Source organism: Hypomesus transpacificus, unplaced genomic scaffold (assembly GCF_021917145.1).
Source record: "Hypomesus transpacificus isolate Combined female unplaced genomic scaffold, fHypTra1 scaffold_62, whole genome shotgun sequence".
Lineage (NCBI taxonomy): Eukaryota > Metazoa > Chordata > Actinopteri > Osmeriformes > Osmeridae > Hypomesus > Hypomesus transpacificus.
The window spans coordinates 179321-205986 of record NW_025814035.1 but is presented as its reverse complement, the minus strand read 5'-3'; the positions used below and the strand labels follow the sequence as shown (position 1 = coordinate 205986).

Sequence of the window (26666 nt, the reverse complement as noted above, 5' to 3'; positions counted from 1 at the left end):
CTTGAACAAGTGGTGGCTGAACTGTCTAAAACAGTAGTAGAATTGTTCTAATCTATGTTTAGTTGATTTAGTTGCATTGGATTTAATTGTCTGTACATCTCCGCCAAAAGGTGGCGCTGGTGCGGACGAGATACAGAAAAAGAGAGCACGGCACAGGTCGAGTGGATCGAAAAATGCTTTTTTTCGGTTTGGCAGTTGAAAGTATTACTGTGCTCTGAATGTTGCTGTATGTACCTGTTGGAGGTAATAAAGAGCTCAACTTTTCTACACCCAAGTGTCTTGGAGTGGTGTAACAAGATCACGCCCACTTGAGAATCAATTTAGCAAAACTCCTACTTATTCATTTATGCCTAATCCACAGTGGTTCAGGCATAAGTGGTTCTTATCATTTGGATAACCTCTTCTACCTCTATGGACAAGGCAGAGTCCCAGTTAAAATATATATTTTTTGTGAAGTTTAAAAGTAGTTTGCAATTTACACATTACTATTTATTTTCCAATATTCTACTGTATATTGCCATTGCATTACCAACAGGTTGTCACACACATACAATACAGTGATTGAGAATTGGAAGATGACATTTGGAAATGGTAATTAGACCAACGCGATATCAATATTGTATTCTGGTTTGATTGGTATTGGAGGACGTCCTCTTTTGGAACATCATTTTATGTGTTTCGGTAAATAACAGATTAGCATGATAAACCAAAGTACATAAATTGATATAAGATATCCTGCCCTAAGAAGGACAGCAGGAGCCGGTTCTCCACTGGAAGTTAAAATCTGAATTTAAAAGCATGTTATCTGTGCTGTTCACAAAAACAGGAATCCACTTTTGCCAGCAGTGTGAACCTGGCAGGGTAAAACATGTAGATAACTAGTTCAACATTCAAAAACCATTGTTGTGTTTAATATTATTTCACAAATTACAATAGCAAAAGACTCAGATTTTTTTAGCTAAGTGAAAACACCAAAAATACTGACTTTTTATTATTTTGTCTCATGAGTGGCCAATCCATACAAAATCTCATTAAAAAAACACTGATACAGGAAGGACTGGAGTCTTGTATAGATTATCTGGTGGATTTCCCATTCTCGTGATCCATCCTGAAACAGATAAACAAATGAGTTTGAGTCAATATAACAAGTTATTCATTATTAAATTCCCTTTAAAAGACAAAAATAAAATATAATGGATGTGCACATGGACTACCATACAAATATGACCAATGTCAAATCAAACCCATTCTCTCCATTCAGGTGTTGGTATAACTCGGCCTTGTTGTTGACTGAGCTGATCCTTCCAGCAAACTCTTGGTGCTTCCTGGAGTTGGCTGCAGTAATTCTATTGGTCCACATCGTGAGAAGTGAGACTGGGCCTACATCATAATAAACAAAGAAAATAGACTAATTAATGTATTGTTATAATGGTTTCAAAAACATCCTATTCTTTTAAATTTGACATTTGCATTCAAAGTCTAAATGGCATTTGAACTTTATGAAAAGCCCATTTGATAATATACTCAAATCTGAAAAAGTATTTAAAAATAATCAGAAGTATAATAGATTTCAGTATTTTTATTTGTCAAATAAACGATACCAACATAGTCATGCCTCTTATACAGATCAGTCTAAACGAAAACATCTTGAATTATCCATAGATTAAAATAGCATTTGTATGCCAACCTTTGGGCTTTTCAAGAGGCTGAATGTCCTCTGAAGTTAGACGGGGTTTCTTGTTAAGAGGCTCAGGCGAGTCAGGGGAGTCCTTAATCACTTCGGGCTCCTGCTCTTCCTTCTCTCGCTCTATTGACCCTTTTAGCCTAGTAGTAAGAAAAGCTCAATCAATTAACCAGGCAGGATTCTAAAATAAAATGCAATAGTGTTAAACATTTAATTAAAACAAATATCTGAAAATTTTTTTGTAGCAAGATGCTTACTGACCTTTCAGATTCTTGCCAGCTCTTGTCATCTGCCTCTTTGTTGCCATTCTTCTCCGACCGGTCTTCCTTGTCTTCCCTCTTCCTTCCTCTTTTCTTTCTGTCCTCTTCCTCGGGAGGCTTGCGGCAGGCACTGATACAGTCCAGAACTCGTTGGTGTTTTTCACTTCCTCCCACATGGGTTTTCACTAGAGTTTCCAGTTCATTCCACATGATGCGATACTGCTCGTCCCTAAAACCAAAAAGAAAGTTCCTCAGTGAAGGGAGGTCACAACAAGAACAAGGATATTAACATTAGAATACATGGTACAGTGTGCCATAATTAATGCTGCACTTAACCTTTTGGGGCCTTTGCCCCTGGAACCAACAGTGGAGATGGGCAGAGGGTCGTTCTTCCTTTCCATTTCCACAAGATTATAGACAGTTTTCTGACAGGTTAGCACATCTTCTTCACTTAGATTTTCCTTCACTATGAGATTAGCAAGTGGAACCACCTGGGACATAACAAATATATATGAAATATTGTCTGCTCTCCCTTGGGGGCAGAAACTTCTATCTAAAAAGCTGGAATGGGTTGGAGTTTTATAATCTCTGAATTATTTTTTTAACAATTGAATTCTTTCCATGTTGACGAGCCCCATGTCTGGTCTAATGGGCTCTGTTAGACTGCAGTATTAGGATAGAAAGTGTGTGTTCCTCACCGCCTGCATGTTGAAGATGGTAGTCTGGGAGATTATCATTGGCCAGTAGCGAGTGTAGCGCTCCAGCTGGGCTTTGGCCCTTTCCAGAGGCGACTTTTCTGAGAGATCAGCAAATTGGGATTCTGGGACAGGAGTGAGACGGTTTTCCCTCATAAACTCCCCAAAGTCCTGCAGATGCAACCGGTGGAACAAATATATGCACGTGAAGTTATTATATTAATATTGATTTGAAAGATTATGATCATGTGCATTTTAATTTCTGTTAGTCATCGCTGAGAGCCTTTTTGCATGTAAAACATTTTATGTTCCGTTTATATAAAGCTGGGTCCATGAGTCTGAGACCACACTGAACATTTAATGGGGGAATTGAACACTGAGAATTCAAAGCATTCTATGACATCACAGGAAGCTCTTTGGAATGAGTGCGTTTACAGGCATACTAATATGATACGCCGATCATAACCCGATCGTGGCAAGAATGTATTTTCCATAAAAAAATACACAAACACAAACCAACCCAGGAATGTGCCACCCACAACAAACCGCTCTCAAATTGTGTTTTGTAGATTATAATATGAATGAATGCAAAAATTATATTCACAAATATCTGATGTTTCCAATGTTAACATTGACAAATAAAAAGCTGTGCTTGTGAACTGGTAAATCTGAATTTGTGGATCATATGACATGCTCGAGGTGCTAGGATTTTACATTTACATTTTTTTGACAAATATTAGGCAGGTTGCAATGTTGAGGATGACTCACAAATGAACAAGAGGATTCACAAACGGATAGCTTCTTTGGCATGACCAACTACAGCCCAATGCGTTTTTGGCTCATTTGTGCCTCTTGTGGCCAAAATCACACATTAGAAGTAAATGCACCCCGATACTGTCCTAGATTAGCCTGATTTTATTTAATCAAATGTTTTTTATGTATTACATTTATTGTGTCTCAGTCGGAACTGTTATAGACAAGCTACCTATCTGTAGCAAAGCAGAGAGCCACTTCTGGGACGCGCCACAGCGTGTGTTTGGTGTAAACACAAGCATTGATGAGAGTGGCCACATCAGAGCCGTAATGCACCCGGTGTAAAAAAGGGGTGAGTCTGCTAAATTCCTGAGATATCTACGCGTGCTAGCAGGAAACTGTCATGGTTGCTATACTGGTTACTAGGTAGGAAATTTTGTATATAGGCTTATTTAAACCAGTTTATTCTACTCTACTATTTTTTCTTTACTAAGTTTTCACTCGTTCGACATTCCCGAGACAGCAACGCGCGAAGGTAAAATACTATACGTGTTTCCTTCCCGGTCTGTTAAAATGTATGCTAAATAAGTGAATTATTTTGACGAAAACAACTAGCCAGCTAGCACCAGCTATCAAACGAGTGAAAACTTTAAGTAGTAGAGTAGAATAAACTGGTTTAAATAAGCCTAAATACAAAACTTCCTACCTAGTAACCAGTATAGCAACCATTACAGTTTCCTGCTAACATGCGTAGATATCTCAGGAATTGAAGGTCGGCATAGCGACGGACACGTCCTTGCTTCAGAACGGCATTGTGACGTCAGGTAGGACACTATTTGGCCTGACAGCACAACAAATCCTCCAAAAAACGAAGCAGGGTCCGTTATTTAAGTCTGGTCTAGTGCAACAATTCCTGTGTGATATTTCTTAAACTTGTTATTAACAGTCACGTAAGACAGTTGCCACTATTCTTTTAACTATTGGGCCGACTACAGACTTTATACCTACAGGAAAGTCGCTTTACAAAAACGGATTCCATACTGTGTGTTATTTTTATCTTTATTGATGTTTTGTACAAGGAAATAATGGCCTTACTGTAATTCGGTAGTCTGTGACCCGCCCCCCGCATCCCTCGCTAATAGATGGAGGGTCCTCAAGGGTGGAGCGGGTACTATTGAGGACATGCAAGAATATTTCGCCCCCATGACTGCTCAGCATGTGGCTGATGACTTTTGACCCTGACTTCCGGGGTTGTTCCAGAAGAACTGAACGTCCTGTTGATGAAAAAAAGATAAACAAGTAACCACATAGGCTCACAACTATTATATTGTGAAGACTGTATTCATGGACAGACAAATACTGTATACTAGGGATGAGCATTTGACATGTCAGTATTTGAATAGTATCCTTTTTTTCCCTTGAATATCCGGATAGTCTATATTTTTATATGCTGCTGATGTTCCGTTATTTAATTAGCAGGGATGGAAATTGCGACCACATGGTTCTAGAGTGCGCACTATGCAAAAAAATTTTTAAACTAGATTGCACCGGTGCACTTAACTTCCTCGCATTCGCTGCCTCTCCACGTACACACTCATGGTTGGATCATATCGTGGTCTAAACCAATCAGAGACAGAGATAGGGCAGGTCTTTGCCTCTGATTGGCTGTGGTCCAGATAGTCCTGTAGGCCTACAGTGCTCAGTGCTGTGTGATTGAAATTACGACCTGAGCACCAGAGAATCAGTTATGGCAGACCTGGGCATTGTACACATTGGCCACAACCGGCCCAAGTGCTGTCCCAAGCCGGCCCGCGTGAGGAAAATAAAATTTAAAAAATGTGTTGCGCGGTAGTAAATATGTAGTCCTGAAAGACTACAGTGATCAGGCGATTTACATATGTGCGCTTGCGCAACCTCACCAACAGGAGAGTTAGCTGTTGGTTAGCCCTTTTTTTAAACAAGACATGGACTTCTAAGTATCTGTTTACTGAGGTCAAAGTTAAAGCTGTGTTCTTAGTTTGTGGAGAAAAGGTCACTGTGTTGAAGGATTACAATTTGAATCGGCACTAAGGGAATAAAGAAAACAAACTAACGCAGACATAATAAGAACTTGACTGATTCAGTGGGCACGGGCCGCTGATGGTTTGCTAGTTAAGCTGCAGACCCCAATCATCACCTGTCAGCTGTCCTTCGCATATCCACCTCAGACATTCAGCCAGATTTCGATGCACTTGTTCAAGCCCACTGGATTTCTCTCACAGAACAAAATGAACTGAAAAAAGTATTGCTTTTTGTATTAAGTTGATAAATTGCACATCTTTAACATACTGCAAAACAACTTTTCGGTGTTTATGAAGATTAACTAGTTACAAATAAAATGAAACACTGATTGTTTTGTTTTGACTGTTTATTACTTTTAGTCTTTTCCTATTTGACCTACACCAACATTCAAAATATTTATATAAATATTTACAAAATATCCTAGGGCTGCACGATTAATGGAATTTTAATCACGATCACAATTTCGGCTTCCCACGATCAAATTCACGTGATCGAGCGATATTTTAAATGCGTCATTCCGTTAATAGAACGCTCCGTATCAAAGTTATTTTTTGGAAAGCCGAAGATTAGATTATCTTCGACATCGGCTGCATGAAACGACCAGCGAGAGTTGCCGCTTGCAGTCGGGGAGGAGTTATAAACGGCTCTTTAAAGTCGGAACATTTGTCATTTTATGTAGTGGGCTATGATAAACTCTTTCTCCAATCTGTAGGCTGCAGCCGGCTACAGCGCTGCATGGGGTCGAATACACCTAATGTCTGATCACAGATGTTCCCTGCACCACGCAGCTTAGTTTCTAGATGTAGACGGTTACAGAGGACAGAGGCCCCGTCCACACTAGCCCGAGTAAATTTAAAAACGCGTACATATGTCTGCGTTTGCACCTCCCGTTCACACTAATACGGCGTATTCGGACACTGAAAATTGAGCTTTTCGAATACGCTCTCCTAGCCGGAGACATTTGAAAACGCCGGGTTCGCGAAGCTAGTGAGGACGGGGTCCACCGAGCTTTTCAGATAAGATGACGTTCAGTTGCTATGGCATTGGGGGCAGCTTTCACTCTATAGCTATAATGTCAAGATGAACATGGAAGGGGAAAGAAATATGCTGCTCCATCTCTCTAATTTATTTACCAGTTTAGTTAGGCTAATACTTGTACCTGAAGTACACTATCACCTAATAGATAACCTACGCGTTACTCCTACGCAGAAGGCGAGTTTTGTAGCCTACTCGGTGTAACTGAACAATAGGGGGACAGGGCAGAGAAGACGGTTTAAACCAAACAGGGCGGCGATTCTGGGTGAGACCCGGCTTAACAGCTAGCTGGTGGGACAATTTTAAAACACCAAATAGTATTGCCAGAGGAGTATGTAAACGGGGCACCATGGCGGGAGGGAGGGGCAGGAGTGGCATAACCATGATAACGATTGTCATGTACCCGTGTTAGTGTGGACAGCAAACATTTGGAAAACGATATGAAAACGCTAGTGTGGACGGAGATCGTTTGTTTTTTATTGATTGTATATTTTATATATGTGTATGTGTATATTCACATCCATTCTGCAGGTACAATGCATTGTGACAATCAAATTTGATTAGGTTAAAATCATCAAATAATCGTGATAATTAATTGTGATCTCAATATTGATCAAAATAATCGTGATTTTCATCTTGGCCATAATCGTGCAGCCCTAGAATATCATTATTCTTCTGATAACCAGTAGCAGCTAATCAAAATATATATATTTTATTGCTTTTTACAATGGGAGAAAAAAGTATAGTGAGCAGATTTAAGTTTGTTATCGTTAATGCGGCCCTCCAACACATTTCAGGTTTCTCATGTGGCCCCTTGTAAAAATTGATTGCCCACCCCTGAGTTACGGAGCTGGGCCATGGAGCTAACCCGTGGAGCTAGGATTTTGATGCTAGGGAGAGTGTGGCAAGCTGGTTTAGCCAAGTCCAAAGGGCAAGAAGGCCAAATTGCAGGTGTTGGCCATCTGAAGGGCATGCGACGGCAAGGGGGGACCCGCTATAAGACTTTGAGCCATGAAATGTTAGGTCTCAGTTCAGGGAAGCACTTTTAAACAGTAGCACTTTCTATTTTAAAATGTTTTATTTTGTTTAAAAGGTTTTAGTTTGGCAGCTCAGTGAAGCACTTAAAAGATTTGTATTTTTATTCACAGTATAATTGTGCTTCAAATAAAAAAAGTATTTACCTACACCTTATTCTTGTTTAAGATCATTTACATTATATATATGAATGTGTGGGTGCAGCCTAGCTTAGCCCATTAGTTTAGGACCTCAAAGTTCTTTCTTACACCAAAGTTCAGAAACAAAAGTCTGTAATCTGAAATTCTTCTTTTGAAAGTTTACTTAAAATGATTTAAGTAATACAATGTAAAATTCAGGATAATACTTTTCAAACAAGTTATCTGGCATTAGGGAGTCAGGTGGCTGAGCGGTAGGGAATCGGGCTAGTAATCTGACGGTCGCCAGTTTGATTCCCGGCTGAGTCAAATGACGTTGTGTCCTTGGGCAAGGCACTTCACCCTACTTGCCTCGGGGGAATGTCCCTGTACTTACTGTAAGTCGCTCTGGATAAGAGTGTCTGCTAAATGACTAAAAGTAAAGTAAAAGTAAAGTAATTAGTGTAGGTAAAAATACTTTGTTGCTCCAAGGTCCCAATAGCTTCTGACTGCTTTGCGGTGTTTCTTGTTCTTTCATATCAAATCAAACAGCCAATCAAATTACGTTATTCTTAGTGTCACTGGTAAACTATAAATATTTTTCATTTCTACATTACACATGCAACACAATTTCTTATAGTTCTCATAAACCCTTTTCAATCTTAAATTCTCAATTTACAATTATTGTTCAAAACTACTATTTCCACAGAAATGGCCTCAACATATCCCGGCCCCGTAATTGACTAGGTCTTAGCATATCAATTACCAACTTAAACTTAAATTGGAGACATTTACAGTAATACACTCAACAGCATTTTCTCAAACTTTCTTTAGGCAAGGATCTTCTTCTCCTCACAGGTAAATATGCAAAAGTAAATATTTACAAGCAAGTACTTATAATCTAATCAAAATCTCTCTTCTATCTTCATTCTTCTCCCTGCAATAAACAAAGTTTAGTTATGGGTCTTTAAATTACGATGGTCTTCGTCCGGACCTCAACACTACGGACATCTCCTTTGGAATCTGGCATCACTTTGCTGATTCTGCCTAACATCCAGGAATTCCTTGGCAAAGACGAATCAGCGACGAGGACATCTCCAACCTTGAAACTTCTCTTCGGGTTGAGCCATTTTTGCCGTTCTTGCAGGAGCGGTAGGTATTCGTGAGTCCACCTTTGCCAGAATAGATCCGCCATGTATTGGATTTGTCTCCAGCGTCGGCGGGCATACACATCGTCCTTAGTGAACACGCCAGGTGGAAAGCTGGGCTGTGCCTTCAAAGTGAGCAGGTGATCCGGCGTCAGCGGCTCAAGGTCGTTGGGGTGTTCTGCGTTTGTGGTTAGAGGTCTCCCATTGATGATGCTCTCAACTTCGCATAGGAGAGTCTGTAGCCCTTCATCATCTAGCAGCTGTTGCTTTACTACGGAACTGAGCACTTTTCTCACTGTGCGAATCTGACGCTCCCAGACGCCGCCATGGTGGGATGCAGCAGGTGGGTTGAAAATCCAATGCACACCTTTTTTCATCATGGCTTCATTGATACGAGACTGGTTTAGTTCTGCTAATGCCTCTCGCAGCTCTCGTTTAGTGCCAACAAAGTTTGTGCCGTTGTCAAAACGAATGATTGACACTTGTCCTCTTCTGGCTTGGAAACGCCGCAGGGCATTAATACATGAATCAGTGTCAAGGGAATGGGCTACTTCTAAATGCACTGCTCTCACAGTTAAGCATGTGAAGAGCACTCCATAACGCTTCACCTTGGCAAGTCCTCTTTCCACCTCAATAGGTCCAAAATAATCCACACCGTGTTGGTGAAGGGTGGTTTGTCAGAAAAAAGATGGTCTTGCGGCAGGTCCGCCATCTTCTGCTTTCCTGTCTTTGCATGCAGTCTTTTGCAGAGATTGCACTCTGAAATCACTGTTTTTGCTGCTGCATTAGCTCTTGGTATCCAATAGCGTTGTCAAAGTCTGGCTTACAGGTGGTTTCTGCCTCCATGTCCAGTCTCTTGGTGGATGTGGTGGAGAATGAGGTGGGCTATTCTGTGCTGTTTATGCAGAATGACAGGATGTTTAGCTTCCTCAGGCATCGCCAATCTGTTTAGACGCCCTCCTACCCTCAACAAACTATCTAGGACGTATGGATCCAGTTTGAAAATGTGACTATTCCTTTTCACAAGGGAGCCTCCTGGTTGCAAGGCCTTTATCTCTTCAGCATAGGTTTGTCTCTGACTGAATTTGATCAGTTCTATTTCAGCTCTGGATAGATCTTCCACAGTAAGTGTCCTTTTTTCCAGGTTCTTTTTATATCACCATCTGCTGATCAACCATGGATTTGCGCTTTTCTGGATCATTCTTTGCCTGCTGTATGTTCTGTTCCAACTCTTTTCTTTTCTCGCTCAGGTGTTGCAACATATTTTTCAAATGCTAAATCCACGCTATAGCCTTTTTCAGCTTGTGCCACCTGGAGTAATACTCAACAAGCTTGCCCAATGGATCTGTGCACTCGTCCGGATTCCTGCATGACACTACAGCAGATGTGTTCACCTCAACGTCATCATCTGTCAGGTAAGTACACTGTCCAGGTTGTTTTGGCCACTCGCTCTCATTCGGCAGGAAACTAGGCCCCTGAAACCAGCTCTCACCTTCCATGAAGCTCTTGATGTTCAAACCTCTTGATGTTCAAACCTCTTGAAGCCTGATCTGCCGGGTTTTGAGAGGTGTTGACATACTTCCACTGAGACAGTGTTGTAGCCTCTCTAATGAAAGAGATACGGTTGGCTACAAACGTTTTGAAACAAAGGGCATCATTTTCGATGTACTTTAGCACTGTTGTACTATCTGTCCAGAAGACTGACTCCATCAGGGGAACTTCAAGTTCTTCTCTCACCATCCGATCCATCTTGACTGCAATCATTGCTGCTGTCAACTCCATTCTCGGGATCATGATCTGTTAGAGTGGAGCGACTCTGGACTTTCCCATTAGGAAGGATACGTGTTTCTACCCTGGTCATTCTTTGACAGGAGATACGACACAACGCCATATCCATCTTGACTTGCGTTTGAGAAATTGTGAATTTGAGCAGCCTTTATGGGTCCAAATGCTGTGGGCTTGAAATATCTGTTCACACTGAGTTCCGAAAGCTTGTCTAGGTCTGGCAGCCACTTCATCCATGTTCGGCATCCCTGGCTTCTCAGGGATTTCTTCATTCCAACCTTTCTTCTCTTTGCAGAGATTTCTCAAAATAAGCTTGACAGGTAAGAGCAGTGGTGCCAAAAAGCCTATCGGGACATACACCAAACTGAAAACAGATAAGATGCCGCGTCTTGTGTATGGTTTGTCCGACAGGTTAATCTTTAACCTGAAGCTGTCTGTGCTTGTGCACCATTGCAATCCTAATGCCCGTTCCACTGGCAATTCATCGTGCTACAAATCTAGATCTTTGACTTCAGACGCTCGTTCGTGGTCAGGGATGGAGCCCAACAAGACTCGACTGTTGCTGACCCATTTGGTCAAATGGAAACCACCACTGGCACACAATGTCATCAGCTCCTTCACGAGTGCAGCGGCTTGGTCTTCTGTGGCTACCGACTTCAAGCAGTCGTCCACATAAAAGTTCTTAAGCACCGTCTGTATGGCTTCTGTGCTTCTTGTTGCTGCATCTCTCGCTGTTCTTCTCAGTGCATATGACGCACAACTAGGGGACGATGTAGCGCCGAACAGATGCACACACATTCTGTACTCTTTTGCTTCCACATTCAGATTGCCGCCTGGCCACCAGAGAAAGCGTAGCAAATCTGCATCAGAGTCTTGAATCCGCACCTGGTAGAACATGGATTCGATGTCCGCCATTATGGCGACAGGTTCCTGTCTGAATCTCAGCAACACTCCGACGAGTGTATTTGTTAGGTCAGGCCCTTGCAACAACTGGTCATACCCTCGATATGTTGCCGCGCAGTCAAAGACACAACCACGGATGATACACTCCGTGGTGTGGGATGAACCATACTCTTCCATCACTGCGACTCAACTGCTCTTTTGGAACCCTTGTTGCATAGCCTTTCTCCAGTATGTTGTTCATGAAAGCCTTGTACTCTTCAAAGAAGTCTGTAGTCCTACTGAGATTCCTCTTCAAGGAGTTAAGTCTCTGTTCAGCAATACCACGGTTGCATGGCATCTTCACCTTGTCATCTTTCAAAGGCAGCTTGATGCAAAAGTGACCATCCATGAGCTGAAAAATAACATGACAAAGATCTGGACAAACATGCATCGTGAATTGTAGATTTACATAACAGAGGTTATTTATTTGAATGAAACACAGTCAGGAACATGAAACAACGTTAGCCCCATTGCCAATAAACTAGGCTAAATTATCACACATTCTACCTATGCTCTTGCGTAAGCAAGCTAAACTAGTTTACATGCCTACAGTCTAGGTCAGGGGTGTCCAAAGTACGGCCCACGGGCCAACTGCGGCCCGTGATCCAGTTTTTATTGGCCCCCGGCAAATTCTGAAAATATAATTGAATATGGCCCGCGCAAGAAGCTTGAGCTCAACTTTGTTGCTCTTCTCAGTTTCAACACTAGACGGAGCCAGCCACAGAAACAGATTATAATTATTTATTTTTTTGCCACAAAAACGAAATTAAGCAAAGAAAAGCTTTTCCCGCGAGTCACCATAAATGGCAGCACCGAAGAAACGCAAAATAGCAAGTGAGTGTAGAATATTTCAAACACGGTGGGAAAATGAGTATTTCTTTAAAGAACTCAACAAAAAGTGTGTCTCTTTGATTTGCAATGAAGATGTTGCTGTGATGAAAGAGTATAATGTCCATAACCAAACATCAAAGCTACACATCGTACACCGGTACCGAACGAACACAGAAAGTCAAGCAAATGGCAGCTAGCTTGCAAGCTCAACAGGAGTCTTTTTTCTGTGCTAACAAAATACAGGAAAACACCACAATAGCAAGTTATGAAGTCGCTTAACTTATTGCCCAGCATGGCAAACCGTTTTCAGACAGTGATTTCATAAAGCAGTGCCTCATCAAAGTCACAGAAATAATGTGCCCAGACAAAGTGCCGGATTTCAACAATGTGAGCTTGTCCAGAAATACAGTGGTGCAGAGAATTGAGGACTTGTCAGCTTCAGCTAACTTGAAACTTCAGCTGAGACGACGCTTGTGCTTTTGATTTTTACTCGATAGCATGTGATGAGAGCACAGCTGCCACAGACACCGCGCAACTGTTATTTTTATTGCGGGGAGTAGATGATCATTTTTGCTGTAAGGAGGAGCTGCTTGATATGATGAGCCTAAAAGGCACAACGACGGGAAAAGATTATTATTTAAGCTGTGTCTGAGGCAGTTGAAAAGACGGGGCTTAAATGGGGCAAGCTCTGTGGAGTAACAACGGATGGAGCTCCGGCCATGACGGGCGAGCGCAAAGGAATGGCATTGTTGGTGTGTGCCAGGGTAAAAGAGAGCGGAGGTGAGGCTGTTAGGATGGGGGGGTGAATAATCTTTACTTTAACCCAATGTTCTTCACACTATAGGCGAGTTAGAAATACACACAATATTCATGCGTTAATATGTCACTTCTAATGTGTGGCCAGGCCCTTTGTTTATTTTTCTGTATTTGGCCCCCATTAAAAAAAGTTTGGACACCCCTACCTTAGATTAACCACTCCACTACAAAGTCAAACCTATTTCCATGTCTATGGTTATCAATAAAATTGTCAAATCTAATACTTGAGTGTCTTGACTGAACTTGTAATTCTCACGCTGAGAAGGGATAACTTGTCCTGCAAACATTTATGAACGAGGCGCAGGCATACGGAGGTAATTTTGCTGCCCAGTTGAGTCAAGTTATTGGCCTACACCCAATCAGATACAACAACCCCTCCCCCCTCCATTGTGACAGGTATGGTAATCTCACGCCAAACTTTAGATAAAACTGGAAAGCTCTGTAAATCTACAACATAAAAATTGAAGTTGTGGAGCTCCTTAATATTCGGTGGGTGCTCCAAAATCTTTACTGCAGCAACTAACTTTTCAAAGTTTGGAGCTCAAGTTCCATGGTCGGGAAGTGCTCCCTGGTTCTTTGCTTAAATGAAATGATGGCTCAGCATGGAAATGCAATAGTTGCCTTCATTCCCAGATGAAGGTGCACAATATTTACAGTGGACAGATTGTAATACAATGAGAACAGCAAAGGTAAACAAAGTCCAAGCAAACAAAAGCAACCTGACACAGATCATGGCCTAATGCTCCCTAGGCCACCACTGTTCTCTTGGACCATGGTCTGAGGCTCATTCAGTACGACCGGCAGACGCTTCTGGACATTAAGTTGTCACTTGGCAATAATTATTTTACGAACTTTAATTCCACTTTCCGGAGTACGAACTCGGACTGCAGCGGGCTCTTTGTTGTTCAGCCGCTGTGCTTACCTGCAAAGCGGAGGAGGAAGAAACGAGGCAGACGTGCTGGAGTCCTCTTCCGAACTCGGAAACGGTGCTTCAAACCTACTTTTCCAACCAGCCTACTTGCTAACGTTCAGTCCATCAACAATTAAATGGATGAACTTAATGCTCGTGTCAAATTCCAACAGTACATCAGGAACCTCTGTGTACTGGAGTTCGTCGAGACTTGACTGTCTCCGGAGATCTCTGACACGGCGGTTACACCGTTGGGATTCAACATATACCGCCAGGACAGGACAGCGGATTCAGGCAAGTGCAGGGGCGGAGGGGTCTGTGTAATGGTTAACTTTCTATTGGCCACGGATGTAGCGGTACTAGCATCTCACTGCTCTCCGGTCCTTGAGCTGCTAACTGTAAAAATAAAACCCTTCTATCTGCCTCAGGAGTTCACTGCGGTCGTCATGAGTGCAGTCTACACCCCCCCCAGGCAGATAAGGCCGCTGCTTTGGATGAACTGTATGGGATTGTCAATGGTCTGGAAAATGTGTACCCAAAGGCAGTCTTCATTGTTGTTGGGGATTTCAACAGAGCCAACATGAAGAAGGTCATGCCCAAATGCTATCAGCACATTGACTTCTTCACACGTGGCTACCAGGGGTCTTCAGTGACATCTTCAACCTCTCTCTCAGCCTTGTCTGTACTCCCCACATGCTTCAAGAAGACCACCATTGTCCCTGTGCCCAAGAACACCAAGGTCACCTGCATGAACGACTATCGACCAATAGCATGACCTCTGTCATCATGAAGTGCTTCGAGTGGCTAATCAAATCATTCATCTGCTCCTCGCTGCCTCCCACTCTGGACCCTATGTAGTTTGCATACCGGTCCAACAGGTCTACAGACGATGCCGTCGCCCTGACCATGCACACAGCTCTCTCCCACCTGGACAAAGGGAATACGTATGTGAGGATGCTGTTCATTGACTACAGCTCAGCATTCAACACCTGCATCCCCTCCAGACTTGTCTCCAAGCTTGTGGACCTGGGACTAAGAACCTCCCTATGCAAGTGGATCTTCCACTTCTTGATGGGGAGGTCAAAGGTGGTGAGAATTGGTGACCGCACCTCATCCGTACTGATCACCAAAACAGGCACCCCCCAGGGCTGTGTGCTCAGTCCTCAGTTCTCCTTGTTCACTCATGACTATGCGGCAACACACAGCTCCAAACTCCTTGTTAAGTTTGCTGACGACACAACCATCGTGGGCCTCATCTCTGACGGTGACGAGTCAGTCTACAGAGAGGAGGTTGATAACCTGACATCATTGCATCAGGACAATAACCTCTCTCTCTCTCAACATCAGCAAGACTAAGGAGACTGTGGACTATAAGAGGCTGCAGGAAGAGGAGCATAAACCCTACACATCAACGGATCCGATGTGGAGAAGGTCAGCTGTTTCAGGTTCCTCGGGGTGAACATCAGCAATAATCTCACCTGGTCTGCTCATACGGACAAGGTGGTCAAAGCGGCCCAGAAATGTCTCTTCTTTGTGAGGAGACTGAAGAAGTTTGGCATGGACTCAGTCATCCTCACTAACTTTTACAGATGCACTATACAGAGCATACTGACTGGTTGCATCACAGTGTGGTATGGGAGCTGCACAGACAGGGACCGCAAAGCCCTAGGTAGTGTGGTCCGGTCTGCTGAGTTCATCATAGGCAGGAAGCTCACAACCCTACAGGACACCTTCCACACACGATGCCTCAAGAAAGCTGGCAGGATTCCAAGAGATTGTTACCACCCATTTGACCCTGTGTTGTTCTGTGCATCTCACAATAAAGACTTGAACTTGAACTATATCGGTAGCCCCGCCCACCAGGAACATACCAACTGCACAATAACTACTTATGCTGTTTTATAATATGGCTGGATGAAATCAAGCATTCTGATTGGTTGAGAGGGAGTTCCGGGGTGGGCATTATTGAGCGATAAAGTACTGTACACCTTTTTACATTTACCTTAAAGGGGAGAGTTCCCATTAGTGCGCACTTAAAATAACTAAAAGGTTGCAGAGGAAAGACAAGTACTCGTGTTTAGCAGTTTATTGGTTAGCAAGCTAGACTAGCAACATTCGGTAAATTTTTTAGAAACAATATTGGACTGTCCCGTGCTATCAGTGCTAACTAGCTGGTCCAGCCACTGAAACGTTGCACGGAAGGTCAGGTCTAGTTAGCTAGCTAGTTACGAGTTCACATCTGCTAGCCATTAGTTGCAGACTAGATAGTTATCCACTTATTTAATTTTAACTCTGTAGCCACGCAATTACATGACCTGGTCTTGGCTTCTTAAAACAACGTTTTCCACAGATGCACAATTAATGGAGATATCCAAATCAACATAAGCAAACTTTAACAACAGCCTAATGTATATCGAGTCCCAAGTCACTCGTAACTAGTTTAGCGTTACAGCATATGTAGCTAGCTAGCATATACCCAGTGCCTACGAAACATTTATGATTGATTTAGAATGTTTAGGCCTAATGTTTAAATTAAATATTATTTTATTGAAAGTGTACCATTGTCATTGTTGTTATTTTAAAGGCAACTTTTATAAAATTAGCATTGAAAATGTATGAGATGGTACCTGATCTTGCTAGGCTAACAAACGTGAAGTTCACAATGCTATTTGTCCATTGCATAGCAACAGCCACACGTACGGGACTATTTTCTCTCGGCTACTGAAATGGATACACATGGTTTGTTGGCTATAACTACTTTGTGCTGAAAGACAGCTTACCATTTATTTACTATTTATAATTTCGCTGGTAACCGTATTTTAAAATCAATAAGGTACTCGAGGCAGTACATTATCGTCAATAAAGTACATGTCCCAGGGTGTTGTTAGCCCTGACAGCCGGCAACACCCTGGAACACATAATTTATTGACGATAATGTACTGCTTCTTGTACCTTATTGCTTAAATACATCACTGATATTGTAATTACCGACAAATACAAATACATATTCCACCATTCGCACTGCACCTGTGCAGCGAGGCACCAAGACCATTTATTCACCCCCTTGACTCACATTCTAGTTGGCCTTTTCTCGTCTGCCATACCCGGAAGTCAGAAGTCAGCGGATGACACGGTAACACAAGCTGAACTCTTAGTGTGCACCCACAGAGATTTAACAACTGTCTATTTGCAAGCCTGGCTAGTGACAGAGCCCCTCTGTCACGGCAACCATGTAAAAACGTTAATTTCAAACCCTGAATTAGCCTGACATGATGCAATGCATACAGTAAACACATGAACCACTAGAAATTCTAGCAAGAATTGTGACTTACGCTATTAGAATAAATAACAGTTGGTGATAAGGAGGTTATTCTGAAGAAAGCAGCCCGGAGGGAGTCACGACAAAGGAAAGGAGTTTGACTTTGGTTTATTAGTCGAGCGCCCGGATCAAACAATCAGTTCAAGACAAACTGATGGCATGTGTGAAAACTGTCTCAGCCATGCTTAAATACACGAGTTGGACAGTACAGATATAGAATGCACAGAATTACTTCTTTAACGGGTCTTCAGTGGTCAGTGCACTGATACACTCGAGCATTCAACAGCTGAAGTGGTTGTTAATTACATTCAAGTCCCAGTTCGTACATGTTTTGCCTCACAGTCTCTTAACTGTCTGGGCTGTGTGCTATATTCTGCTCAGTGGAGGCCTCGCTGCAGGACCTCTTGACCTTACAGATACTAATGCTGTATAGAAAATCTGCCTTACAGTTAGGCTTAAATAAAGAAAAAAACTGCATGATCAATTTATTGAACATGACAAAACTTAAAAAACAAATATCTCAGACATAAACCAAGTGCAATAATGCTAAACCAATTATTTTGTTAAATAAAAAGTTAAAAGATACATTGGACGAAATTGAATGTCGGAGTTAGATGGCTGAGCGGTGAGGGAGCGGTGAGGGAGCGGTGAGGGAGCGGTGAGGGAGCGGTGAGGGAGCGGTGAGGGAGTCGGGCTAGTAATCTGTCTAGTAAGTCGGGCTAGTAATCTGAAGGTTGCAGGGTCGATTCAAGTACTCTCATAAGTATTCGAATACTAACTTACTTCAGGATATTTGGATATTTGATTAACCACGCCCATCCCTACTGTGTAGATAATAGTAAGATAGGACGGTTAGGGCTGACTTGGGCCTTTGAATTTAATATCGTTTCGAAAGTAACAAATGGCTCCAGATCTCCAGGACAAACTCCTAAAATATACTTTATATGCTAGACTCACCATTAAGAAGGAAGTTGGTCAAACATGAAGAGGGACGGCTGTTGACATCTGTAGGAGAGATGCGATAGGCTCCGGTGCAGTAGTGCAGTTCTGATATGCACCAAGGGAAGACAGATGATACAGATAAGCTACATAAATGGTTTCAAGTCTTATTGCATGATCAAATTATTTGCTTCATTAAATATTTTGCCTTTTCATCATAAGCACCTATATCAATGCTCAAACTGTGCTAGTGCTGTCACGGTACCAAAATGTCAGTAGTCGGCACCAATACCAGTGAAATTTCACAGTACTCAATAATATTTTTGATACCGAAGCAAAAAACAAAAATAGGTTACTGAACAACTCTCATTTGTTGACAGTAACCGTCACCTACAATATCTGTGGCTGTAGCCTACTTATGACAACAACAATACATTAGTACAATCACAATGCATGTAGGTCTAAAGGCAAAATATTTGTGTGGACTGAGTGGAGACATTAAGCGAAATCAGATGACTTGGAGATCATTTGTAAAAAATATATCTTGACTTGAGCATAATTTATAATTAGCAAGAGTGGATTCAACATGCTTCGTGGGGCCCTTTAAATTTTGTTTGCTATGAGCACAAAACGTAAATATACATCCCAAACTCCAAAACACAAATTTTGCCAACTATGTCATCTTAAAGCCTCTGTAAAAATGTGTTAACCCTGTTGTGCCTTCTCCTTTCGTATGCTCCTGTATTGGGTATTCCATTTGCCGTATGCTGCAAACCATAAAGGACATGAACGGTGGTGTTTGCAAATTGGTTTCTGGTGATTGACGATGTTCTCATTGTCATCTGCCTCGCATACTATGATGATACTAATATATCACATACTACCCTACAAAGTATTTCCATACGTGGCTCTTCTGGTGAGATTTTTTCACCAACATCATTTTTTGCAACACTGTGCTTGTCAATGTTTGACTCTGCATGGTACTACCGTAACTTAAGAAATTGGCATATGTATCCATTATGTTAACTATATTTTAACATGATTGGATACCCCAGAATAAAACCATTATAACAAAATGTATAAATTTGTCACTCCTTTGCACGGTAGTATACTGCACAATACAATCATACAATTAAAATATGTCTCACAATCAACATGATAAACCCCCAAATCATTCAGAATTGTTCAGGGTTTACATTTCTCACCTATGCTGTTCGTGCGAGGAGTGCACCACTTAAGTGTAACTGTCTCTTTGAGCCCGCTGTCTCGACTGGTACTGCCTGCCATGTGGAGGTCACCTGCACATAAAAAAACAAAGATTCAATCAAATCTTTTCACAATGCTAATGTCTAAAGTGAAAATGACAAAACACATATGGTACATGGAAAAATAACAGATTAAATCAAACTCAAATATAGCTGCAAGCAGCAATGAGGGGGCCAAGCAGGTCAAATGACCCCAAAAACATTTTAGAACAGGGTTCAGAGTACATATATCAAGTTTGGTGGGAAAGAGAAGATTTGCTGACACACCCAAATACCTGTTTGGTAGTGTTATCAGAGTGAGTCGTGCAGCAAATCTATGATCTGTACCCAGTGTCAACACAATACTTTCCCCTAGACATCAATAAATCAGACAGTGGGGCATCACGTCATGGTAACATCACGACAACCTTCATTTGCACATGCTCGCTGGCATATATACTCAGGTCACATGCGTATCTCATTGGTTACATGATTCTGAGAGCACAAAGCTGGTCCTGGGTCCTCAACAGGTGGCTCTGCTGCTTTTTACCATACGGTTCTGCCGTAGACTCCGTAGGGGCTGCCGTAGAGTCCAATGACCGAAGAAGATGCGTAGTAAAAAAAGTAGAAACGCAATAGGTGCTTTTGCTGCTCAGCCATCAATAACTACAGAGGTGTGCTTGTGTCGGTTGCAGATGGGTCTAATATCAAACATCCAAACATACCGAGAATTTGTGTGTACTTACATTTTCAACAAAACTCATTTATGTATATTTTATCCATACTTAATATTTATGAAGATGGCATAGATTAAAAGCATACATTTGTTGCTGCTCATTTACACTTCAAAATACCACGACTAAAGTGTCGAATGAAACGGGGTTCTTTTGTAAATTCCCTTGACAAGAGGGAATGGTGATAGGCTACAATGTAGCCACACATAGTTGAAACATTTGCATCAAAACAAAGAAATTGGGCAATCCTATGTAAAAATGGTCCTAACCTATATCTAACAATGTTGTCACCGGCAGTATCTTAGCTGGAATTGCAATTCAAACAGTACTCTGCAAAAATTTCCCCAAAAACGTAAATAAGCTTGAAATGTATTTCCGGTATTTCTGTAAAACTAGATGATACAACAAATTTTATTAGATGTGATCATTATCTGTCAGTAACGTCCCTCTCTGAAGACTAGGGGGTCATGTGATGTGACTAGCTATCGTTCAGATATTGAATGGCATCGATTGCTCTACAGGACTTAGATTATTGTGGACTTATGATTATCATAAGTCACGATCATCATCGTGGTTAATTGCTGTAAGAATCAGAATTCGTTTTTATCGCCATGTAAGTTTACACAGGAGGTCAGGTCTGTAGTCAATAAGTACTGTTGGCCTTGGCTTTTTGGGCACAGGGATGATGGTGGAGGACTTGAGACAGGCTGGCACATGGCATGTCTCCAGGGAGATGTTAAAGATGTTGGTGAAGATCGGAGACAGCTGGTCAGCACAGTGCTTGAGGGTGGCTGAAGAGACAGAGTCTGGCCCAGCTACTTTGCGGGGGTTCTGCCTCCTTAACTTCTCTTTCCTGAATGGAGGGAGTTGTCTCTGTGGAGATGGGGGGGTCCAATTGTCTTTCAAATCTAAAGTAGAACTCGTTCAGGTCGTTGGCCAGGCAAATCGTTAATGGTGTGGGGGGCTCTGGGCTTGTAGTTGTCCTCTCCAGACAGAAGCAGAGTAAATAGCCTAGAACTGGTGTTTTAGTCTCTCTGTTTATCATCTTTAATGTCGTATCATTTAATGTGGTTCTTACAAATTAATTATGTCAATGACAACCTCACGGGAAAACAGCTATATTTCTTAAAGAATCTGTGCGAGATTAATTAGAGTCATGTGAATTCTGCTAATTAATTATTCTTGCACCTTCCGCAACAGGTTGTTGTCGTAAAAACGGACAAGACATGGCTGTGACAGACTTTCCTGTCTCACCTCTGCTTATAAAGCCGCAATCAAATCTTGTTTACATAAAATAAGCCTGCTCCCGAGCAGGTTTAAACTAAAGGATTTGTTGCTATGACAGCAAGTCCAGAATGAGCGTTGAAGAACTGAACAATCTAAGATCATGACAAATAGTCAAAAATCAAATCCAGCTAACTGAGTTAGCGACCTACAAAGAATGGGCCCCTGGAGAAGTTCTGTGGTCCGTCTTGCTCCTAGATGCAGACCCCGGACCGGTAAGTACGTTTTAAAGCTACGCTAACTACTACACTAGACATCTACTCTTATCTCTTTACACTGGCTCCCTATCCAAGCCAGAGCTGATTTCAAAGTTTTACTACTAACTTACAAATCTCTGCATGGATTGGCACCACTGTACCTCTCCAGTCTCCTTGCACCCTATTACCCCGCTAGGACTCTAAGATCTCAAGATGCCGGCTATCTGGTAATACCCAAAGTTAAGAAAAAAACAGCTGCAGGTAGGGCGTTCTCATATAGAGCACCTCTTCTCTGGAACAAATGACCCATCTCAATTAAGGAGGCTGATGCTGTTTCGACATTTAAAACTAGATTAAAAACGTTCTAGTTTAGTCAATTCTATGAAGGAAGTATGTGTGTACTTTCTATGTAAACCTGGGGTGTGTGCTTGCCTATGTGTGTATCACATGTCACTTTTAAATTGTAATTATAGCTTATGTTCACATTGCCCATCTAGATGTTACAAATAAAGTAAACCGGTTACTGTATCTTGTTACTATTATAGTTTTTATTACTAGTTGGAGACAACGGGGGACTGGTTGTTTTCATCCTTATTCGTATAAGTATAACCTATTTTAGAGTTATTTCCCCTGGAACAGATTTCATGTTCCAACCGAGGGGGGCTGTCGCTGTTTTGGTGTGTGGGGCTGCATCAAATACCCTTTTTAGCTCTGTTAAATTGCTGCACTAGTCCACACTTGACCGGTGGGGATCTCCTTCTATTATGACTGTAACTGTTAGCTGCTCCTGGCATTCTCTAATCCCTGCTCTCCTCTCTCTGTCCCCCCCCACACATTCCCTGTGGTGTGGGGGGTTTGAGCTGTCAGGACCTGCTTGGTCGTCGGTCTGCCAACGTTGGACCAGGTCGTTACCCGGAATCCAGTCTCCATGACGGCCAACAGCGAGTTTCCCGTTCCCATCCAACGTCTATAAAGGCGAACAATGGGTTGACACTGTATGACTATGTTTAGCTTGTGTTCTGCTCCTCTCTCCTACCAACCGTCTCTGGAGGAGGGGATCCCTCTCTGAATTGCTCCTCCCAAGGTTTCTTCCATTTTTTCTCCCATTGGAAGTTTTTCTGGGAGTTTTTCCTTGTCTTCCTTGAGGGTTTAGGTTGGTCGAGGGGCAGTTCTATGGGCGCATGTGAAGCCCTCTGTGACATGCTTGCGTGTAAAAAGGGCTATACAAATAAATGTGATTTGATTTATACTACGGATCGCAGGAGCTAACCAGTCGAAGGGCGTACAATAATACAGGGTGTTGATATCACAGCCTGGAAACACAATTAGCAACATGTTATCTCTCCCATCTCCCTTGGTTAACAGATTGACAAAGTTTAGGTTGTGGCCTTGAAGTTCAGGTAAGTAGTCAGATTGTTCCACTAATTGAAAACAGTTTGATTTCAGTAAGGGGAGGGCCGAAAATGTTGTCACCGTTTGGCTTCCTTAACAGCGGTGAAATTGTTTGTTCATACCAGTGTGTCACGTACAGCGTTAGTGAGCTACACTGGTTTAAAACTACAGGTAATGATAATTTCACCAACGAATCATTTACTTGTAATCTAATGTCATAATAAATCCTAAAATGACCATTTATTTGTGAGGAATGTTTATTTTAACGATTGAAAACGGCAACAGAGGCTAATGTCATGATGCTAACTCCTCTGTGAAATAGCAGACTACTGTTTCCGGAAGTAGATGTAATAGCTTAATAATATCAGTGTATATCATATTGTACATGTAACCCAGTGGAAAGTATATATAGCTACTAAAATACTTGGTTGTAATAAATACATTTAAAAAGATGGCCTATTTTAAATAAAGGGTTACATTTCAATGGTTATAAATATATAACGTTAATGTTTAAAATTAATTATGTTAAATACGCTGTGGACAAATTGTTTAGAAAGATTTCATTGTGAGAATTAAATGTTAGTAACTAGGAAAAATGATTTATTTCTGATTGGTTGAGGCAAGAAACAGGAAGAGTGTAGACGCAGAGATGTGGAGAAAAAGATATATAGTTGGATGCCCCGTTTGGTTGAAAACGGTAGTAGCAAGTTTGAGAATACTGCACAAAAGTGTAACATCTTGTTTCTTGGGATTGTCAACGCGATAGTCAAAGAAAAAACATTTATGATTCATGTGAAAGCAGCCGAGAAATCGTCTACTCAAAAGTTTAAAGTCTGTATGTATGCTTGCTTGTTTACCCGTGATTATTTTTATTACTGTAAGTAATATGAATGGACTTGTGGGTAATGCTTAGCTCGAAAGCTAATACCGTGAATTTTGACTTTTGGCCACTGTTTTGCTAACCAAGCTAAAATGAGGGTTGTAAAGTAAATAGTTTGCCGATGTGGACGCAACTAATTGGGAGTGTATAAAATAACGGACGCCAGACGATAGGAGCTGCAAGGACATCGTGCCAACTCCTTTGGGTAGAATAGCCTAGGCAGCATTGACGCCTACGCACGTGGACAACGCCATTCTGTTCTGTCCTGCTCTTCTGCCGAGACCAGTGCATAACAGACACGGATCACCAAGGTTATAAAGTACCTTATTTTATTTTGCTCACAGAGTGAAATGACCAGTCGTTTTGGGTCTCACCGCACCCAAACATCGAAACAGGCCTGCAATGGGGGTTTTACTGTTTGCTTTAACATTAGGCCTGTCGGGATGGAAATTTTGCAGCTGATATTTTTTTTTATTTTATGTAAAAATACATACTTATTATTCAAAATACTAAGAGTGACGTGTAAAATGAAACGGTTGTCTGGTCATTTTCCCTGCAAGAGGGAATGGTGATCGGCTGTATAGCAGCTTCATAGTTGAAGAGTTGCATTAAAACGGAAGAAAATGGGCAATCCGGTTTAAAAATGGTCCTAACCTCTATGACTTAAACGTCCCTTAAGTTTTTCCCTTCTAGTGATATTTTCAAGCATTTAGCCTACTCATATTGCATTCATTCTTTAATAAAGAACCCCCTTTGAAACAAGCTGATTCTATCAACGTCTCACCAGCGGTATTTCAGATGGAATTGCGATTCAAACAGTACCAACTGATAACTGAAAATATGCCCCCAAAAACATAAATTAGCTTGACATTTTAAGAGGAAATGTCTCATTCAAAAAAAGCTTACTTGAAGCGATCATTGTCAGTAACAATGCCAAATGTGACCATTTGGTCTCAGCATAGAGCCCTGCTGACCCTAGTAAATTGTACTACGAGCTAGCTAGCTACTTGACTACTGCTGTGTGGGAATCGCAGGAGCTAGCCAGTCGAAGGGCATACAAAAATACAGGGTGTTGATATCACAGCTAGGAAACATACCGAGCTACATGTTTTGGCACCTTCGTTGTGTATGTAGTGCAAATATTGATAGAGTTTTAGGGGTCGGAAAATAGGTAGGCTAGGCTAAGTAGAGCTACCACAGCCTACTAGTTTGGCATTTCAACCACGTGTCCTGCGATAACAGAACAGAAGTTGAGGTTAGTAGTCTTATAGTTTCACCAATTGATATACAATTCTGGGACTTTAGATTTAGGTAAGGGGAGCGCCGAAAACATTCTGTCACCAGTTGGCTTCCTAGGTTAAACCGCGGTGGATATTTTTTTTACCAGTGTCTTGCGTACAGCGTTTCTTTTCCCACCCCTAAGGATTCCTCAATATTTGGGCTACATAGACAACGTAAGTGTCAAAAGGTTCGTCTTGTTAGCCATTGCGTTGCTTGTATTTTTGTTTACGTTGCCAATGCCACAGCCTAAACTTTGTCAAAAGAAACGTTTTTCATTTCCGGCACATTCAGTGAAGTTTGGCTATCAACAGCAGCTAGGCTAGCTTGCTCGTAGCACAATTCAGCTTCTCCACGCAGGGCTCTAGACTGGGACCAAAAGGTCGCATTTGGCTTTGTTACTGACAATGATCGCTTCCCGCAAACTTCCTTTGAATTAGCCATTTCCCCCAAAATAAATATCAAGCTTATTTACATGTTTGGGGGCATATTTTCATATGCAAAAAATACAAAAAATACAAAATACTGCTGATGACAACGTTGGTAGAACTTGTTTCAAAGAGGGTTCGGTTTGTTTAAATAACAATAAATGGACCCATCTGCAACTGACGCAAGCAAGCACACCCTACAATTTCCCCAGAAATTAGTACATTACGTTTTTTATGACAATGTTAAATGAGTAAAACATGGCCTCTTTGCTTGTGGCGTTTTATGCAGCTGTCTTGCCGTGTTAGGTAAAGCTAGTTAGCCTAACTATATCCCAAAAGTTAACAAGCTGCTAAACTAATGTTCTAATACAGGTAGTCACTCGTGTGTTCGTGACGCAAGTGACTGTGGCTAGCAAGTTAGCCACCGTTAGCTTCACTTTTCGCCACAAAAACTTTATTCAAGCCTAAACCGTCAAACGGAACATTTGCACGAATACAGGCAACTTAATAGGCTCTGTGCACAATCGTACTGACGAACTTCCGCTGTAGCCAAAATTCGCAATAGGGTCCAATTGCAGTGCTCCCTCCTCAGGCCAATAGGGTCCAATTGCAGTGCTCCCTCCTCAGGCCCCTCTAAACCGGAACTCTCTCCTCAGGCCCCTGAAGCCGGAACTCTCTCCTCAGGCCCCTTTCTTCATTACATTACATTTAGTCATTTAGCAGACGCTCTTATCCAGAGCGACTTACAGTAAGTACAGGGACATTCCCCCCGAGACAAGAAGGGTGAAGTGCCTAGCCCAAGGACACAACATCGTTTGACACAGCGGGGAATCGATCCGGTAACCTTCTGAGTACTAGCCCGACTCCCTCACCCCTCAGCCATCTGACTCCCATGTTCTT

At 41.9% G+C, this 26666-nt stretch overlaps 1 protein-coding gene across 1 annotated transcript in view; it reads right to left on the bottom strand.

The window, feature by feature from the left end:
- Positions 1–882: 882 nt before the first annotated feature.
- ints13 (integrator complex subunit 13) overlaps positions 883–26666 on the bottom strand; it is a 50158-nt gene continuing 24374 nt past the window's right edge. Inside the window, exons 9-17 of the mRNA XM_047017682.1 lie at positions 19535–19627; positions 18348–18437; positions 4488–4666; positions 2643–2810; positions 2281–2435; positions 1946–2173; positions 1688–1824; positions 1245–1380; positions 883–1108 (exon numbers count right to left, since the gene is read on the bottom strand). Coding sequence (XP_046873638.1) covers positions 1075–1108; positions 1245–1380; positions 1688–1824; positions 1946–2173; positions 2281–2435; positions 2643–2810; positions 4488–4666; positions 18348–18437; positions 19535–19627 — 1220 coding nt within the window. The 3' untranslated portion in view covers positions 883–1074. The remainder of the gene's footprint in view (positions 1109–1244; positions 1381–1687; positions 1825–1945; positions 2174–2280; positions 2436–2642; positions 2811–4487; positions 4667–18347; positions 18438–19534; positions 19628–26666) is intronic.